Source organism: Monomorium pharaonis, chromosome 4 (assembly GCF_013373865.1).
Source record: "Monomorium pharaonis isolate MP-MQ-018 chromosome 4, ASM1337386v2, whole genome shotgun sequence".
NCBI classification, from domain to species: domain Eukaryota; kingdom Metazoa; phylum Arthropoda; class Insecta; order Hymenoptera; family Formicidae; genus Monomorium; species Monomorium pharaonis.
The window spans coordinates 21,530,779-21,548,263 of record NC_050470.1 but is presented as its reverse complement, the minus strand read 5'-3'; the positions used below and the strand labels follow the sequence as shown (position 1 = coordinate 21,548,263).

The 17,485-nt window shown below is 47.3% G+C and overlaps 1 protein-coding gene across 2 annotated transcripts in view; it reads right to left on the bottom strand.

Moving 5' to 3' along the window:
* Positions 1-1,007: 1,007 nt before the first annotated feature.
* LOC105831232 (protein prickle) overlaps positions 1,008-17,485 on the bottom strand; it is a 168,814-nt gene continuing 152,336 nt past the window's right edge. Inside the window, exons 1-7 of one of the 2 annotated variants that reach the window (XM_036286032.1) lie at positions 14,889-15,637; positions 12,211-12,517; positions 8,308-8,844; positions 6,043-6,362; positions 4,328-4,654; positions 3,323-3,738; positions 1,008-3,208 (exon numbers count right to left, since the gene is read on the bottom strand). In XM_036286032.1, the coding sequence (XP_036141925.1) occupies positions 2,958-3,208; positions 3,323-3,738; positions 4,328-4,654; positions 6,043-6,362; positions 8,308-8,844; positions 12,211-12,517; positions 14,889-15,433 (2,703 nt within the window). In that variant the 5' untranslated portion in view covers positions 15,434-15,637 and the 3' untranslated portion in view covers positions 1,008-2,957. Of the gene's footprint in view, positions 3,209-3,322; positions 3,739-4,327; positions 4,655-6,042; positions 6,363-8,307; positions 8,845-12,210; positions 12,518-14,888; positions 15,638-17,485 lie in introns of those variants that run through there. The other variant, XM_036286031.1, reaches the window with a different exon arrangement.

Below are 17,485 nucleotides of genomic sequence, written 5' to 3'. Positions count from 1 at the left end.
ATTTCGCGCCGAGAGAACCACCGCGGCGCTTAAATATTTATACTGGATACAGATTGAAAAATAATTTCACGTCTGGACCCATCGGAATAAAAAAAGTGGAAAACAGTTTTGACGCAAGTTGTTTGACTAAAAAGCTTGTAGCAACGTTCAACTATTTTCAGATTTGTACTTCAGCAAAATAATCAAGCTTCTAAATATTTAATTAATATAATAAAATATTTACCAACCGTTTAGTAATAATTGATTGTTATTATTATGTTGTTTGGTTACTATTAATATAATTACTAAATGTTCGATTATACTAATCAAACGTTTAATTGCGATTATTTCCATTCGAAACTCGATTGTTATTATCATCAAACGTTTATTTTCAGAGTACACTATTATAACATTCGTTTTACTATCTGCATTTTTTCAAATTCTCCTTCGTTCCTCTCTCCCTGGAAAGAGCTTCTCTTTAACGAATGCAAATCCTGATGAGCGCTGCCCTCGTCCGCTGCCAAGAAACGGAGATAACGACGTGTCGCCGTTACGATCCAGTTCCGCTTCTCTGGCAGAGATCGCGCAGAATCGTTTCGCCGAGATTCGGCGCACCGCGCGCATTCTCTTTCGGACGCGTAATTAGCGGGCGGCTACTGGCAGCTCGGAAATCGGGCTCCGCACGCGATAGTTGCGTAATCGCGCGGCCTGTTTCGCGCGCGCGCGCGCGCACGCACGCACGCGGCGATTCCGATTTTCGCGGCGCAAGAAAGGCGCGTCGAATCGCATTCCATGCAGAGGTGGTGCTCGGCAGGGTCTTCCGGCGCCCGTCCTCGCAATCACGCCATCCCACACTTCCCGTACGTAATTATTTAGTTGCGACTTGCGTTTCGAAAAACTCCTGCCGCGAATGGGATTGTTATTGCGCCCAATCTGTACTTTCTATTTTTTTTTTTTTTTTTTAGAACGCGAACTTTAATCCGTGATTTATATCGTAATTTTCTTTTCCCTCTGTCGTAATTACAGAATTTTATTTATTTTTTAAATTTTTGTTTGTGTATAAAAATTTACAGCTTATGGATAAACAAGTCAATGCCACGATCAAATAAGATTAAATGTAATCTATAACAGAGACTGGTCTTGTTTCTACAGACATTTTTCGCGTTACGAAATAAGACATTTTTTGAAATCTCGCTACGTTATATCGTAATTACGATATACACGAAATTCCTAAATTACGATCGCCTATTAATCTTTTATTAATCAAGATATATGGTCGCTTAGATATGTAAATTTTAATAGAACAACTTCGTATAACCTTGATTAAATATGTCCTTTCCAATATACCGTTACTTAATTTGTAATAATAAAATATGCAATACCGTAAGTAATGCGACAGCTGAGTATAATTAGAAATCTTTTCTTAAAAAAATTCAAGAAAAACAATTGATAAAAAATAAGAGCCAGGCTTCGTCGGGAGAAGAATTACAAGACGCAAATTAGTGTGTCGGGATTGTCTTGTTCACGGATTAGGCAAGCCTGTTGCGCCTTAATCAAAGATCCACTTATCAGATCCCATCTCGGAACGTTTCTATCGTTCAAACAAACGAAACGAACGTCGTTCAGAAGTCGATTAGGCAATATATCAATCGCGCGCGATCATAAGTATGCGCGTATGCTAATGACGAACCTTTCGAAAGATCCCAGATTGAAGAATGGGAAATTCGTGGGCCTAATGGCTAGAATTTTGACGCGCTGTCAGATGCAATGTCTCGCCGGGAGCGTGTAATGTGCTCGCCGAACGAGAGAAAGCACGAGTACCCTCCATGAGCGTGAAGCAACGCCGTGAATGATTGTCCCTAAGAGGGGCTACTACTTTCGCTCTTTCCGCCACTCGACCGTAAATTCCAATTTTCGCTCTTATCCCGCCCCGCTCTTACCTGAGATTTCCATACCGTTAGCGTCTAAATAAATGAAAGCGAACGATCGATTTGCTCGGCCAAATCGAGATTCGCTTCGTTTCGAGTGCGCGGTATTCCCGCTTTTGACTTTGTCGTAAGGAGAAGTCGTAAAAGTTGCGCGGTTTTTGTACGTCCGTGTCGAAAATTTGAATATAAATCAAAATCGTAATTTCTTACAAAAATAAGGAGAAGGGAGCGTTTACTTTCTATTAATTAAAAAAAAAAATGTAAGAGTTTACCGCAAACTGCCCGATCTTCCTCGGTAAAGAAGAAAAGTGAAACCAATTAATTGGAAGTCGTGCCTTAAGAAAAATAATCATTTAATCAGAGGACATTCTGTTCGAGATCAGCTATACCGATGAGTAATTTTCCCTGCAGTTTATCATTCGCAGCAGCAATCGCGTTACCTATAGGATTCTCATCGTTTAAGAAAATGATCCTTAACGAGAGGGATTATCGCAATTACTGCACGGGTAAACAATAATCGAATACAGCTGTGAAAGAATAATGTCGCATAATTAGAAGGTTATACTCACGTTAAACCGTCTCGGCCGTGCACGCGAATGACCGATTATAGGGAAATAGCCATTAGCTTTCAGCGATACTCGATAATCAGCGCGTACTTTCGGTCGTACTTTCGTTTCGCAGCGGGTAGAATGCCAATGGCAACAAGACACACGGGGTTTATTATCATTGTCATCATGTTATTATTATCAAATACATTAATAGGGTATTAAAAATAGAGGGATGCGCGGACGCTGGCGGACGCGCGTCCCGGAAGAGAGCTCACAATATTTACAGAAATAAAATGAGTATTATTTTCACGTTGCCCACGTCGTTACACGTCCACGTGTGCCTCGCGTGCGTGCGAGACGTGCTGCGATGCCGCAGGCGTCGGCGACGCTTCGAAAGGTAGCGAGAGGTGTGCGCGTCCAGTTCGTAGGAGACTCCTTCCTCCGCCCCTTGATTATCGTGACGGTGCAACGACGTAAAAACCGATTTGTACCGAAGGCCTTATCAAGATATGACGCATTTCTCGGTGTCCCTCTGAGCCTGATTCGGTGACGAGGACGCGGGCGCGCGTTTCCGCGCGCACGCCACCGCGTCGTTCGGCACGTAAGAGATCCGGACGCCGCCGTAAGCTCGTCGCGGTGGCAGTGCGTAAGCCGCGGCCTCGTCCGAGCTGCTGGACGAGCTGCACGTCGAGCAACAGCTCTCGGCGTCGTCATCCTCGCCGTCCATCCTCGACCTGGACGTACCTGCCGTTCCTGCAAATATATTTAGTAAATGAGAACACAATGTTTTTCTTTGGATCTCAAAATAAAGACAATAAAATCCACATTTAATCCTTTTTTTTTTTTAAGGATAATTATTTTACGCACCCCAAGTTGACGTGCTGGCGACTTCCTCGGGTTGCAGACTCCTCGATCGAGACACGTTCGTTCTCGATAGCGACGTGGGCGAGGGCGACGACGACGAATTCCGGTCGTTCGCCGGCGAGAGGGGAATGCGCGACGTCGCGCCGTGATCGTTGACGTCTAGATCCCCCTGGAATCGCACTCGTCGCGACGTCGGCGTCGGCGGATCCGTCTGGCTGGCTCCAATCCCGGGATTGGCCGGCGACGTCGCTGACTCTTGCGCTAATACGCTGGCGGACGTCGCGCCGGCGGTCGATGTCGACGCCGAAGCTCCCGACGACGGCCGCGGGGGTGGCGGCAATTCCGGCATGCTCGACGCGTGAGAAGGCGTGCAATTCTGGATGCATCTCAGGGGCTCCCGATCCCGCGCTTGCATCAGCCTGCAATGCAATTGCAATTTGCAACGTTAATGTATTTTATTAAAAGTGACAAGCGCTAGGCTGTATTTACCACATTGCTAATTTGCTAATTTCAGATTTGGATATCTTATTTTTAAATATTCAGGTTTCAAAGTTAAAAAAATGTTTGATAAAAAATGAGTTTTTCTATCAAAAAAACGAATGTTTGCCAAAATCATATAATTTTTTTTAATAAAATATTTTAAAACTTATTTTAAAATACTTTTATGTTCAATTTTTCCGATGATGTTTGATGAGCGAGCAATAGCTCCAAAGCAAAAATATTGAAAAAAACAATTCTAATTTTTAATTCTATATAATTCAAAAATATCGTAGAGATAAAATTAAAATACGGTTTCAAAGTCCTATCTTTGCATTTTAAAATGTACTTATGTTTAAAAACTTTTCCAGGATTTCCTTTCACCAAGATATTCAATATACTTTAACTTTTTGTGAGATGTAAAAAAAAAAATCGTAAATGTTTCCAAACTTTTAGTCCGCAGTGTAGATAACTTGTATTTAAATCGCTGCCAGCTCGAACTTTCGCAAGTCGTGAAGAATGTAATCGTACCTTCCCAACTCGCTGCAATTTTCGTCGGGATGAGAGCCACGTTCCTGCAACAGTCTCTCAAGGTTCCGTTCCAGGAGTACTCTGTCGAGACCGCTGGGTCTAGAACCGCTGGAAGAAAGTCCTTCCGCGCCGAATTCGGGGTTCATGGTGTTTTGGGTGGGCGTCGTCGCCAAAGAAGCGGACATTTGCTGATGTCTTCTGGTCATTCGAGGTGAGTTCCTAGGGGATCCGAGGGTATGCCTCGAGCCTGGAGGGAGCGGAGGTGGAGGCGGTGGAGGTGGACTCGACGAACCCTCGCTCGCGGCCATCGTCTGCCTCCTACCGCTTCTAGACAATGAAAAATATGAAAAATTAGATTTTGTCCTCTAGTTTTTGTTACACAATATACTTTTAAATATGGATTCAAAGAAATTTTTGCAGAGATCTTTCTTAAAGTTTTTTTTAGTATATGTAAAAAATTTAATTTAATTTGTAATGTGACTTATCAAAGTTGCAAATAAATATTATAAAACTTAATTTTACATGAACATCAGGAACAAATGAAAAAATTAATTAACTTTTAAATCAATAGGAAAATTGTGTTCATATTTTACGCAGACACTCAAACGTAATAATAAAATAATCTATAAAAAAAGAACAATCTATATAATTTTTATATTTAAAATTTTGAAACACGAGACGCAGCATTAAATCCCAAGTAGCACACACGTCGAAAGGGCATTAAAAGATGTGCGTGCTGAGAGTGTCTTTCATATTTTAATTAAGTATAACGTGGTCTTTATTAAAGGAAAAAATTATAAAAAATTTTATCTTGTTCTGTTAAACGGTTACGTTGCACGGTTAAAACGCCACTAATTGCTTCTCATTCTGGATTTAAATTATGCCGGCATTTGCGACAGGCTGAAAATTCGCGACAATTAGAAGCGTAATAAAATTTAAATGCGACATTTCGGCACCTTCTTGTGCACGCCTCCGAAACGAGGTTGTCATGTATATAAGCCGAATTTAAATTCAACAACGAAAGTAGCCGCGCACCTATAGGTGATGCATTAACATATGTTTAAGCATATGATTTAAATGGCTCGGCGCCTTGTCGATTCGTATGCGTATGCCAACTCGATTATAAAACCCGTCTATAAAAAGCGTATACGTAAGTATCGCTTGAATCACGGATCTGTACGAATACCTGAGTAATTTTCTGGCACCTGCGTAACAAAATTAAAATATTTCAAGCGCAATAAAATAAAATTATCAATAAACGACACTTGTTTCTTATTTCTCGCCATTTCAGTTCCTGATCGTCCGGATTGAGCACAAGACCACAGTTTACTTCGTTAATAACGTCGACAAACTTTAATCTCAGTTTCAACGATTCTCCCGTCCCCCGTCTACCACACGCTTCGCAAAGCGGAACAAGTTAGACGGCGAAACCGGCTACATTAGTGCAATTTATCGTCGTCGTAATAATTTCTCGGCGTTGTAACTCGCGAACCGCGGGAGCGCGTTGCCCGCGCGGGCTCGCGCGTAATCGCGGGACGTTACCGGCGACTATAATTTTTGCGAGGACAGATCTGTGCGAACCCCCCCCTCGGAGGCAAGACAATGAAAGCAACCCTCTCTCTCCCCCCTTCTCTGCTCCATGACCCCACGAGGTCTCGAGGGGCGGTGTGCGAGGGAGGGAGAGGAGCCGCGCACGCGGAGCACACGGTTTTTACCTGAGGAAGGACGGCGGGAGTGGCGGCGGCCCGGCGGAGGAGTCGCTCGGTGTCGTCGGCGGTTCTCCCTTGCTGCACGCTATGCTGCAGTAAATGGCACCACGTCGCGGCAGGAACGGCCGGCCCAGGAGGGAGGTGCGGCAAGTCGCGCAGCAGAAGCAGGCCTCGGTCGCGTGCCAGTGTTGACCCTCGTGCGACATTTGGCCCTGGTCGACGCCGATCGGCTCGCCGCAGCTGTCGCAGTACTCGGCGAAGGAGGCGTCGAAGCACCTGAGACAGTACGGCCGGCCCTCCCTCATCACGTACCGCTGGCCGCCGAGCTGCGGACAGAAAAAGGACGCGCGCGGTGATTTCACGATGGTGGAAGTAGACCAAGCAAACCGTGACAGCGAACGAACGAACGAACTAGCTTTAACAAGAACGGACGGTGCGCTTGCAGGTGCAAATCGACTGCGATCTGCACTGAGAGGGAAAAAATAGTTGCATTAACCATAGTTTATAGTTATTTTTGGCCGTAACAATATTTTTATAGTTAAATTAACAATATAAATTATAGTTAACTTAACTATATTATTGTTACAATAGCTATAGCATTCGTTCATACAACCATAATGTATAGTTAAACGTGCCATAATGGTGATTTATGTATGGTAGAATATTTGTATGGTAGAAATTATTATAATTTATAGTAAACTTTTTAGTTTATAGTAAAATTTTTACCCCGTTTGGCACAACTATACATATATGGTTATTTACACTAACATTATAGCAATAATAACTAATAAAAATGATATTTGCAACTATAATTATTTTACTATGCAATTATAGTTGCAAATACTAGACACTTTTCTCTCAGTGTGCGTTGATGAATACGTCGTGTTGCTTGTACTCTTTGTTGGTTTGATCTCGAATCGCGAACGGAAGAGACAGCGAATCCAGAAAAATGAGAAAACGAGGAACACACCGATCTTTTTGCCGATCTTTGTGTGCCGTTTCACGCGTGTCGCACTCTATTCTCTGTCTACAGACGTCGGGAAGAGGTTTAAGGAGCTCGGAATTTAACGGGGATAGAGGGGACACATTGATCCGGAGAAACGGTAGCGCATTCCTCAATCATAGGCGAACATTGTCGTCTTATCTCGACGCGGTGAAGTAAGCATAGCTTCGGTGATAATGGCGCTCCGGCGGTGACCGGTTATTCACTGGAGCATGGCAGCTCTACATACGGCGGCGATCTGATAAAACGTCAGGTTCTTAGGGTTTCTCGCTTCTCGCGTACGTCCGCGATATAGATACCGCGTTATCCCGTTCCACACTCTCCGGCCGGAGAGAATAACTCTCGCATCACCACTTAGTAAATTGCGCCGAGCGCAAATTTAAATAAGACTCTCTTTCTCTCCTCCTCCTCCTCCTCCTCCTTTTCCTTTTCCTCCTCCGTCCTGCACACTCCCACTGAATTTTTCCCAGGTTTCCTTCGCGCGTGATGAATGCATTTTCACAAGTTCACACCCGGAGCGGGCGGGAAGGCAAAGGCCTCTCTCTCTCTCTCTCGCTGCTGGGGCCTTCTGTGTGCCTCTCGCGAACGACGCTATCTAAGTCGGAAGACGTATCTGGAGATAGAGTCAGCTGGCGCGGAATTATGAATTGCTACGCAGCTGTAAATTCGATAGCGACGTAATCATTAACTCGGCGGCGAGCGCGCGCGCGCGCGCGCGTTTCCAATGCAGCGCGGCGGCCGTAAGTAAAGTACCGTTAGGTCGCGATGCGATTCGCCGCGGAGTATCGTTGTATGAAAAATCCGATATTCTACATTTATATATTTATAAACCCGATCTCACGTCGTCGCCGGTGCTCGGCCGGTCTCCCTGCGCGGAAAGAGACGTTATCTGCCGTTATGCCGCGCGTATCCCGGTATTTGTAACTGACGCACGCGAAATCTTCATTCGTCGCCCACGTTGACATGGAACAAATTTGATGGTAAACATACGTATAGCACAGTCTCGCGATGGCGGGAATTATAATTCTGAAAAATGCATGTTCTCCATTTTAGAAAAGTGTTTTTTCTCTTTTAGTCCTACCGCTTTAGCTAAATTAAGGAGTTAGGCCACCTTAAAGTTTTCAATTAAAAATCGATTTTTTAGGGGGGAGGGGGGGTGGCTAAAATCAGCAATAATATGGTGCTGGAATAGTGGTAAATTAAAGCTTTTTTATTTTACTTAAGAATATTGTTATAACTTTTTCTAAAGTTTGAGCTCGCTGGCTTACCTGACGGTCGCACTCGAGGCAAGCGAAGTGGCGCATATGCCAGGCCCTACCCTCGGCCTCGGTGCACTCGTCGGCGAGGATGATCTCGTCGCAGGCGCAGCAGCGCGGCTTGAGGGTCTCGGCGTGATGGCGGCCGCAGTAGAGCCTGCCGTCCCGCCAGAAGTAGATGAGGTCGACGAGCAGCTGCCGGCACACGCAGCAGACGAAGCAGGCGGGGTGCCAGAGGGCGGCCGGGCCCGCGCGGCTCGCCGCGACGGCCATCTCGCCGGCGGCGATCGCGCGGCCGCACTCGCGGCACCCGGCCCCGTGCGGCCGCTCGAGCTGGCTCGCGTGGCCGCGCCCGAGGGCCTCGCGCTTCCGCTGGGCCGCGAACACCCGCAGCTCGCGCTTCTCCTCCTCGGTCAGGCCGCTGCAGTAACGCGCCTCGTTGTCGTGCGGCGGTAGCTGCTGCAGCAGCTGCTTAACCCGCTCCCGCTCGCCGGCGCTACCCGCGTACGGGATCTTGTCCTCCGGCAGCGCGCTGAAGTACAGATGCACCTGCGAAAAACAGCAGAATCGAGATTATTGGGGGTCTCGCCGGGACGGAGAGCGTCGGCGTCGCTCGTATGTACCGTAAACGCTAATCGCGCGCGCGAACGATAATGCGTGCCTATCGTGAAAATTGCACGAGGCGACGACCTGTGGTTATTTTACGTCGAGCGTGAGAGACTTCGCTGTATCCGAAGCACGCTCTGTCTCTCCTCTTAACGGCTCGCGCACGGCGAAAGTGGCGTTTACGAGTGCTCCGACAAACAAACAAACAAAAAAAAGGAGTATCACCTTTTTCGAGATTAATCGAGAGGATGTGAAAAAATTGTGTGATCGTTAAAAAGAAATATATATACATATATATATATATATATATATATATATATATATATATATATATATATATTTCAGGACTCGTTTGCCCTTATAAAAAAAACATATTTTAATATCAGTGATCGATATACATATGTCGTCGATTACTCACTGACAAGTGGAACCGCGCGACAGACCGCTAACTAATAGTCCGGCTGACTATCTGTGTCCCTTCATTTGATCGCATCTCCGTCGGATAAATGATTTATACGTGCAGGCAGGGGCAAAGAATTTAGCGTCAATCGCGCGGTACTGACGTTTAACCGATGGTCGTTGAGACCATCTCTCGCCCTGACCGTCGCAAATTTAGATAAGTATCGGGGACGGGTACTGTCAACATACCGAAGAGTCCGAAGGAAAACACCGACGAGCGCGCGCGCGCGCGCGCGTTTATGTTAACCGAGAGGACGGGAAACCTGCTGCTGCGGCGCGGCCGACGATAAAGGGAGTTAGTGGTGTAAGGCACGCGGGGTGTAAAAGTGCGTACGGTTTTATTTCCAGCGCGTATACTCTTATAGCGCGACGGTGTATGTATATCCGTGCGCGAGAAGGGTTTTCGGTGTCAACGCGGACGTGTTTCCATAAGAATATCGCCCGGCAGAACGGAATACCGCGCCTGATAGGAACCCGCGCGGTAATCGAGTTTCTGCAAAATCTTGCGGTAAATTTCTCCGCGTTACGAGTCCCGGCGTCTCTCCGTTTACGAGTGGCAATAGCCAACGTCAGCGCATGCCATTAAACACACTGGCCGGCGTGGCGCGCGCGTGGGTCTCACACGCGCGTTCCTTCTGGTTTGTGCCAGACGTTCACCTCGCGACTGTTGTAAAATATAACGTCGATTAATTACAAATTGTTACAATAAAACGGTATGAAAAGGTAGATACAGGTATCGCATTTGCACAAGAAAAGTGATACAAGTATATAATGCATCTTTTCAAGTTTCGTATTATGTACGGGCTGTGTTCTAATGTAGATCCCCAAATCGATTTTTAACATATTAAAAATGTTGAAAAGTTACAAAAAATTTTTTTCGTTGTTTACACAAAACCCTTTGCCGTTTTCACTTCTGTGCAAACTTGGATCGTGTAAAAGAATTTTTCATTCCGTAAAGCCAATTCAAGGTAATTTTTAATAAAAAAAAAGTTAGTGATTTACTTCAGATTCCTTTTAAAAGGCGTGTAATATAATATTATCACAATATTTACATTATTAGAAAACTTGAAACAAGGAGGGGAATCTTACAGATGCTTTTCAATGTTAATACTATTACATATTGCTCAATTATGTATGTTCCATCTTCATGCAAGGCCTGCGTTTTATAACGTTTTTTGTTTGTTATCAGAAACTTTGTTATCGGGATACTAGTAATATTTCCGAACACTAGACAAATAAAAAAAAAAAAAAAAAAATAAAAAAAAATAAAGGCAAAGAAAAGAATATATTTCTTCTTGAAATTATTACGCGTGTTAGTGTCTTTAAATGAAATTTATTAAAAATGCACTGCAAAATTCAAAAGGCTAGACGTGAACTTCAAAAACGTCGTCAAGAGTTACTGATTCTAAGGATCGGTAAGGATATTGCTATCCTCTCTGATTCGCACGTGAGGATTGCACGTATTACTGGCTGTCGCTCGTTATGGAGACGCAAAATCTTCGCGAATTGCCGCGCGAATTGTTGTGCTTTCAGATACACTCGGGGGATCTTCGCGCGAAAACGCGCGAATTGACGGCATCGTCGTATACGGGGTGGAGAACGGGGGGAGGGTGTCTTAAGAGCGCGAAAAGCTTGTTGCGCGGGATTACCGTCCCCTCGCCGAGAACGCCGAGTCATAATATATAATGCGCGTTAGACGTAATGACACTTAAAATGAGTAAAGAAAACGCGCGGACGAACGCCGCTAGGATGCGGAGCGAAAGCGGGAAATAAAAGCGGGAAGGGGGAGAAGGACGAGGCGAAAGGGAGGTAGAGGAAGATGAAGAAGAAGAGGAAAGGAGAAGCGGATTTGCACGCATCGCGTCGCGTAGTCGCGAAATAAACGACGATGTTGGCGCGCGGCACGCAGAAGTCCGCACGCACCTCGTCGAAGAGAGAGAGAGAGAGAGAATACTCTATTCCGCACCGCCGTGCCGACGCAAAACGCTCGCGCTTAAACCAATTAATGAACGACGAGCCGTGTTGGTTAGTTCTTTCGGCGGGAGGGAATCTAACGCGCGGGCGATTATCCGATTGTATCCGCCAGCGTGCGTTTAATTAAATAAAATGATTTCGTTTTTCACACTCCGCAACGCCCCGGGATGTCCAGCGCGTATATACGAAGGGGTGCTCCCTAAACTTTTTCTAACGAGTTGTAGGACAGCTTGATTCAGAGATGTTTTTTTTTTTAAATTTTATTTCAAGAGTGGGATCCCTCGAAAGAGAAGGCTAAAGGGCACCGACTGTACGCCGGTGCGTTAATACATTTTGTATATCTTCTACGCTCTCTTCTTTCATGCCCTTTTTCGGGTGAACCCCTCGATTACGCTTTATCATCGTTATACCCAGAGCGAGAGCTTTCACCGGCGCGCAGTCTGATGACTCACTGCACCGTCGCCGCCGTCGTTCACGATCGGGTAATCGTCCCGGGGCGATCTGGGGGCCCCGCTGTCCGCGGTCACTGGTCCCCGGCGAGACGAATCGCCGGAGACACCCTCGCATTACGTGCATACACGACGGTAAAGAGGCCTCCGTCTCCACCTTTTTTTTTTTTCTCTCTCTCTCTCAATGAATTAATTGATCTCCGTTATCGCATAAAGTATAAAGCCTTGTAAAAATGCCTGCCCTGTTTACCCGGTTAACGCAGCCTCATCATTTTAATTCTCGGTCCTTTCCGGAACACCGCGCCGCGTGCGCGCTCGTCGTTTATCTCTTGGAAGTGTGTGTTCAGGCGACGCTCGAATTCGTGCGCCCACCGGATTTTATTATCACGGGATGAAACGAATGTGCATAACGCGTATTCGACTCTACCTGATCGGGCCTGAGCCCGGGTGGCACCCACGTGTACTCCTCGAGCGCGCAGCCGCTGTCGTCGTCGCTCTGCGAGTGCCTCTGGTGATGCTGCATCAGCGCCTCCTGCAGCGCCAGGCCGGCCGGCGCGGCTTGCACCGGGCTCTTGAACGGCTCCTGGTGAGGCGCGCCGCCGGCGCCGCTCGGGAAGGCCATGGCCATCGCCATCGGCGGGCCCGGGCCCAGGCCGAGTCCCGACGGACCGCCCGCCTCCGTCGAGGCCCGCTGGTGCTCCTCCCGCGGGCACCTGCAGCTCCTGCACACTTTCCTGCAGCAAGAAAAATATATAATCGTGAGAATGACATTTATTTCGTTAATGTCAAAATATTTCTTCCAAATTAATAGGGATTTAAAGCACCTCTCTTAGGGTCGGTTGTTCCAACTTCTTGATAAATCTAGCTATCAGGTACATATATGTTTGTCTTTATTTATTTAAGAAAGAAGAGAAATAAAGATAGACACGTGCTTACCCGATAGATAAGTTTACCAAGAAGTTGGAACAACCCTTAATTGTTTACACGGTCACCATAATATCGCTGTTGCTGGTACACGAAGAGAATTTTCTCTTAAAATTTACCCTCAAAATCTAGCAATTGTAGAATATTGTGTGACCTCGAGGAATTTTACTATACTTTTTAGTAAAATTTACTAAAAGTATAATCATTTGTCCACAATTATATATATATATATATATATCAGATTTTGAGAGAAAATTCTCTCCGTTTATCTGTCATATATACGTTAATTGTTATTCACGTTATTCGACCTGGTCAAATAAATTCCCAATGCCCTTATTGTCTAATGGGAAGGAATTGCGAAAGAAAAATATATGCTGAATTAATCTGCAATTTATGTATCAAGATCTCGGGATAGATGCAAACGGATTCTCACGGGAGTGATCCTCGAGGCGCGCAATTGTGTTTCCACGTTCATGTTTCCCTGAATTAAATTATACAGACCTACAATTTAGGATCTTCCTATTATTAGAGACCTGGAGTCTTACCTAATTACAGATCTAAATTCTGTAAAATCTACCTGACTTAGGGGAGGTAGCCTAGAATTCTGGAATGCAGACTTATACGCGTAGGTCCGAAATATATCCAGAAATTTCGTTTATAATCCAGAAATATTTCCGCGTGTACCAGTCACGTGTCACGCGCGCACGCGCGCGTGTGCGTGTGTGTTAGTGTTGGAGGATATAAGTGGAAAATTGAGAACGCAGTAAGACGAGAGAAATAGAACATGATGCATGACAAAATAGAACGAGCGCTGAATTATTACACCGCCGAGAGCGTCGGATTCCCCACTCGAATGAATCGATACGTTTCAATCTAAAATTCTCCGTTCCGCGTACGTGTGTAAGGAAATCGCGCGTACTGTTCCACATGTTCCGCATCAGTGAGCGCTATAAGCTATCGGAAACATTCGTGCGGGGATGTCTTCCACTGATTGTAATACGACCGAGAAAACGATTCTTGATTAATACAGGTTTTGCTGTAGGCTGTGTAAGTATGCCCGTTTCCAGCTGTCCGAGGACGGTAAGGCTGTTAAATGGAGACTCGCGCTCTAGATAAGCCCGCATAAAAGTAGATAAGGTATAATAAACACAAACTGATGATAATACGTCCACGGCATTTGATTTTCTTTTTACTTCTTGAAATTCCCGCGTCGTTAAATTCTTGGCTCGTTAAATTTAATTTCTATGAATATATATCGTGTGTTACGCACGCGCTCTCCTCCGTTTCCCAATAGCGGCGTTGTAATGCGCTGTAATATATTATTCGGAATGTAATTCTATGCTTCCTCACATGTCTCTAATTTGTAGCACTGTATACTTGGAAAATCATTCTGTAATTCAGATCGATCTTGTAAAACTAAGAAATACACTTAGAAAAGTAAAAATGAGGTAAAAGGGCTCAATTCGATTAAAAATCACACGAATAATAGGTTTCGAGCTAAGCAAGATTTTAATGCTATAAATGTGAAGTCGGTGCAAAAATAATTGCGATTATTTTAAACTTTAATATTTATTTTAGAATAAACTTTTATTTTTAACAATGTTCATGTAATATACATTTTAAAGCGCGAAATTCATTCTACTGAAGATACATCACATTAATATAAACATAAATCAATAGAACGTATTTTGCGCTTTAAAATAACATACTAGGTAAAAATAGTAAAAGTTTATTCTAAAACGAGAAAGTATCAAAGTTTAAGATAATAAAAATTGCAATTGTTTTTGCACCAATTTATAATAGAACGTGTATTCTAATTATATAAACGTTTCGTGAAACCTAAGATTAGATGCTCGAAAAATTAATGTAGAATAAAAAATTATTTCTTATACCTGTTAAATATAAAATTTACCAAAAGTAATTTTCCTCACGCGTACACACATAAACGTAACTTAAAATATACGGGCACCTCAACTTTAGCATCGCGCTAGGAAATTTCAGATTCTTTAGAGGAAAAATATTCCACTCCTGAATCCAGGACACAGATTTTTCAGAATAAACGCTCCATGGCATCATATCGCACTGTAGCATTTTCGTAACGCGGCTTCTCCGAATGCCTAAAGGGCAAGTTTTACGTACGGCGGAAAAAAATTATAAAACTCCACCCCGGCGGCAACTTACTCCGAACAACCGGCGACCGCCGCGTCGTAACCCGAGTGCGGCGAACCGCAGTCGGGTACGCGGCCGCATTCCGCGTCTCCCGCGGCACGGCGACCGAAGCTGCTCGCCGTCCTGTGATCGTGATGGGCGCCCTTCAGGAACTCCACGCACTTCTCCGTCGGGCTCGCGCGCGACGCCGTCAGCGCCGGGCGGCCGACCACCGCGGCGACGACGACGTCGTCGACGTCGTCGTCGTCGTCGTCATTGTTGCCCGCGTCGTCCACGCGACTTCTCAGAAACGCGTCCAGGTAGTGGTGCTCGGTGTCGGCGATGGCCGTCGGCAGATCGTAAACGCCGGGGGTCGCCCAGGGCGCGTCGATCCCGGCGGAACGTGACGCCGCGACGTCCTCGTCGTTCTGGCCGCTCCTGGCGTCCTGGTTGTTCTTCCTGCCGTAGAGCTTGCGCAGGTACGCTTCCTGGTGGCTTCTGGTGGCCCAGCAGCCGCCCTGCCACCATCGCTTCGAACCGAGCACCGCCGTGCGTCTTCTCCGTGCCAAGCTCGACATGATTCCTCCAGCAGCAGCAGCAGCAGCAACCACATCCGGATCGACGAGGACGGGTGGTCGTTAAGATCGATTTCCACCGGCGGTCTCTTCCTCTGTGCGCGCTTCGGTGTAACCCCGACGGTAATAATCGCCGTGGCCGAGACCTTCTAATCTAAGGGAACGCCGGCGGGGTTCTCTCTCCTTCCTTCCCCCCACGGTCCCTCCCTCCCTCTCTCTCTCTCTCTCTCTCTTACCCGTTGGTATATTATGTCCCTTTTCGCGACCACCGCCGCTCGTCCTCTCGCAAAAGCTAATAAGGCGACGCTCCGGGGCACTCGAGACACCCAGCGCCGGGGTTTTTGCTTCCACGTAGAGAAACCCCCTTCTGCGTGGTGCGAGCGTATTAAATGCCCTTCGTGGTATACGCTCTTGATTGCGTCCGAGGCCTGGGACTTTCCGGCTTTCCTGGAAGCGGCGCGCTTTTTGCGACGATACGTCCGATCTCACGTTCGAGGTCCTTCTCTCGAGAAAGCGTGAGGTGTACGTCAATTTAGACATTAATCCACCAATAACGTCGTCCAACGGATCGCTTCGGCTCTCCTCGCCACTACTCCTCTTCGTTTCCCTCGAGCGCGTTTCTCGTCAGTCGCCACAAAGATCACTTTCCGATCCGTTCACCGCACCTTCCATTATCGCGAGGTGTCAACGGCGCGTTCGCGAGAGAGAACTCCTCGACGCCGAACGGACGTGGGGAGGAAATGAGAAAGTTCGCGAAATGCCGTCGCCGCCCCGTCCCGCGAGCAGGAGGACGGTGGTGTCTCGCGACGCGCGATCGCGATAGCTAGAGTTCGCCTCTTCGCGTTCAATCGCGCGATTCAACCGCGGCACCGCCGCGCCGTCGCCGTCGCCGTCGTCTCGCGCACGTCTCGCCGCCACCGGCGTGAGGATCGGGCTCATCGCGCCGACATCCGTTCACCATCTCCCGATTGGCACGCGCGCGCTCACGAAACGCGAGCGACCTCGGTCTCTCGCGGGCAATAAGGGCGAGGGAGGAGGAGGAGGAAGAGGAGGCACGGGGGACGGGATGATCGAAGAGAGAACAAGAAAAGGCAGAGGATCGAGTGCGCTCCGGCGAAAGCAGCCGCCGTAGGAGGTGAGGAGCACGGGAGGAAAGATCGTGAAAGATCAAGAAAGAGAAAGATAGATGAAGCGAGAAAGAGAGAGAGAGGCGAGAGACGAGGAGAGGGAAGGTGGGTAAAGCGGGTCGGAGGGATGAGGACCAATCTGTACGTATAACCGGTAGTACAGCACGGATTAACGTTTTAATACGCGACACCTATCGCGCGGTACAAAGGCGATCGGTCGACCGCGGATCCTAGATACGCGATCTCCAGGTAATGTCTCTCCTTCTCTCTCTCGGGGCCAGCTGCCTGACGCGCGGAAAGTCGTCGCGCGCGCGCGCGCGCGCGAAGAACGATGACAGCCGCGAACGATTCACGCGTAATCATGCGGAATGATCGTTCGTAGATCCGTCGACACGCGCGAAACGACGACACTTCTCGAGGCAGGCTTCCCCTCGTCTTCAATCAGAATCGTCTTCGATCGCGCGACACCCGCGCGAAAAACTTGGTAAGTGCACGAGGGAATGCGATTAACGCGCGGCGCGACGCGACGCGCGTTAAAACGGCTTCGGGAGGCGGCGTCCTCCTCCGTCCTTCGTTTCTACCGGCACGGGGCGTGCTGAGGCCGAGCGGACACTGAGCATACTCTGGGACTCAGCGGGCCCCCGTGTCTGCGGGACGAGAGGAGGAAGGGGGGGGGAAGAGCAGGCCGGGGCCCGCAAGCGCGAGTGCCGGCCCAGCGCGAGGAAGGAGGAACGAGCGAGCGAGCGTGCGAGTGCCGCGTCGTCGGTGCGTGTAACTCTCCGACGTTACCAATACGCGCACGGACTCCCCTCCTCTTCTCCGGAGAAAGAGTCACTCCTTCTCTCTCGGTCTCTCGCTCCTCTCGATATATTTATATTCGTTTCTAATACGCGCGGCGGCGTGTCGGGGGCCCGACGCCTCTCGCCCG